Consider the following 1,331-nt stretch of genomic DNA (forward strand, 5'->3'; position numbering starts at 1 on the left):
CAAACAGACAACAAACAGACAGCAAACAGGCAGCAAACACATCAGAAGTCTTCCCTTTATCTATGCCCCCACCACATCCCCAGCCACCAGGGTATTAACACAATATTTATTGATGCTGCTGCATAATGAAAAAAGAGAGGGAGGAGAGAAGGAAAGAAGAGTAGAGAGAGAGGGGGATAGAGAGAGGGATAGAGAGAGGGATAGAGAGAGGGATAGAGAGAGGGAGAGAAAGAGAGAGAGAGGGAGAGAAAGAGAGAGAGAGAGGGAGAGAGAGAGGGAGAGAAAGAGAGAGGGATAGAGAGAGAGAGAGGGAGAGAGAGAGGGAGAGAAAGAGAGAGAGAGAGGGAGAGAGAGAGGGATAGAGAGAGGGAGAGAGAGAGGGAGAGAGAGAGGGAGAGAGAGAGGGATAGAGAGAGGGAGAGAGAGAGGGATAGAGAGGGGGGCGGGAGGAAGAGGCAGAGGTCCAAATCATTTTCTACTGAGTCTCTCTCGCTCTCTTTGCTCTCCTCTGAAAGTGCTGACAAACAATCAGGAGGTGAGTCCAAGCCAAGTGGCTGGGGAGGCTGCCAAACCTGAGAGGGAGAAGAAGGGAAGAGAGAGAGAGAGAGAGAGAGAGAGGGTAGAGGTGGCGGGAGAGAATGACGGGAGGGAAAGAGAGGGCAGGGGGGAGAGGGAGAGGGGAGAGAGAGAGAGAGAGAGAGAGAAGCTGCTGCTGCAGGATGAGATTAATCCTCTGGTCTCTTCTCACCTCCCCTGCCATCAGGAGTTCATTAGCTCCGGTGAGGGATGGAGGGATGGAGAGAAAGAGGGATGGAGAAGTGAACAACACAGCACAGTGCCCTTCACTTACACTGACCTGGCTCCCGCCCTGTTTACCTCCCTCCTCCCCTCCCTCTCTCTCTCCTCCCTCCTCCCCTCCACCCTTACATCCCCTCCTCTCCTCTCTCCCTGTTGCCTTCCCTCCCTCTCTTTCTCCTCTGTCCCTCCTCCCCTCCTTCCTTCTCTCCTCTGCCCTCCTCTCCTCCCTCTCTCCTCAGCCCTCCTCTCCTCCCTCACACCAGGGACCCAGTGAGCATCTGTCAGTATCCATCCCTCCTCCTACATCTCCGAGCTGGAGGGCTTGTTTGTTTTTTGTTGTTGTTGTTGTTGTTGTTGTTGTTGTTGTTGTTGTTGTTGTTGTTGCCGCCGCCAACCTGAGGTGAGTAAGGAGTTAAAGCCAGCCAGGAACGGAGCATTGTTATGGTCTAGCTTATTGTTTCCCTTTTCAGTCCAGAACGGAGGCCTTGGCTGTTATTGAAGAGCGTGGACGGCTCTGGATGTTTTCCTCTTCT

At 53.1% G+C, this 1,331-nt stretch overlaps 1 protein-coding gene across 1 annotated transcript in view; it reads right to left on the bottom strand.

Annotated features, from left to right (window-relative positions):
• jade2 (jade family PHD finger 2) overlaps window positions 1-760 on the bottom strand; it is a gene marked incomplete at its 5' end in the record, with an annotated part of 16,868 nt that extends 16,108 nt beyond the window's left edge. Inside the window, one exon of the mRNA XM_083665336.1 lies at window positions 749-760. Within this exon, the coding sequence (XP_083521462.1) occupies window positions 749-760 (12 nt within the window). The remainder of the gene's footprint in view (window positions 1-748) is intronic.
• Between the last annotated feature and the right edge of the window lie 571 nt (window positions 761-1,331).

Source organism: Argentina silus (genome assembly GCF_951799395.1).
Source record: "Argentina silus genome assembly, chromosome: 2".
NCBI lineage: Eukaryota > Metazoa > Chordata > Actinopteri > Argentiniformes > Argentinidae > Argentina > Argentina silus.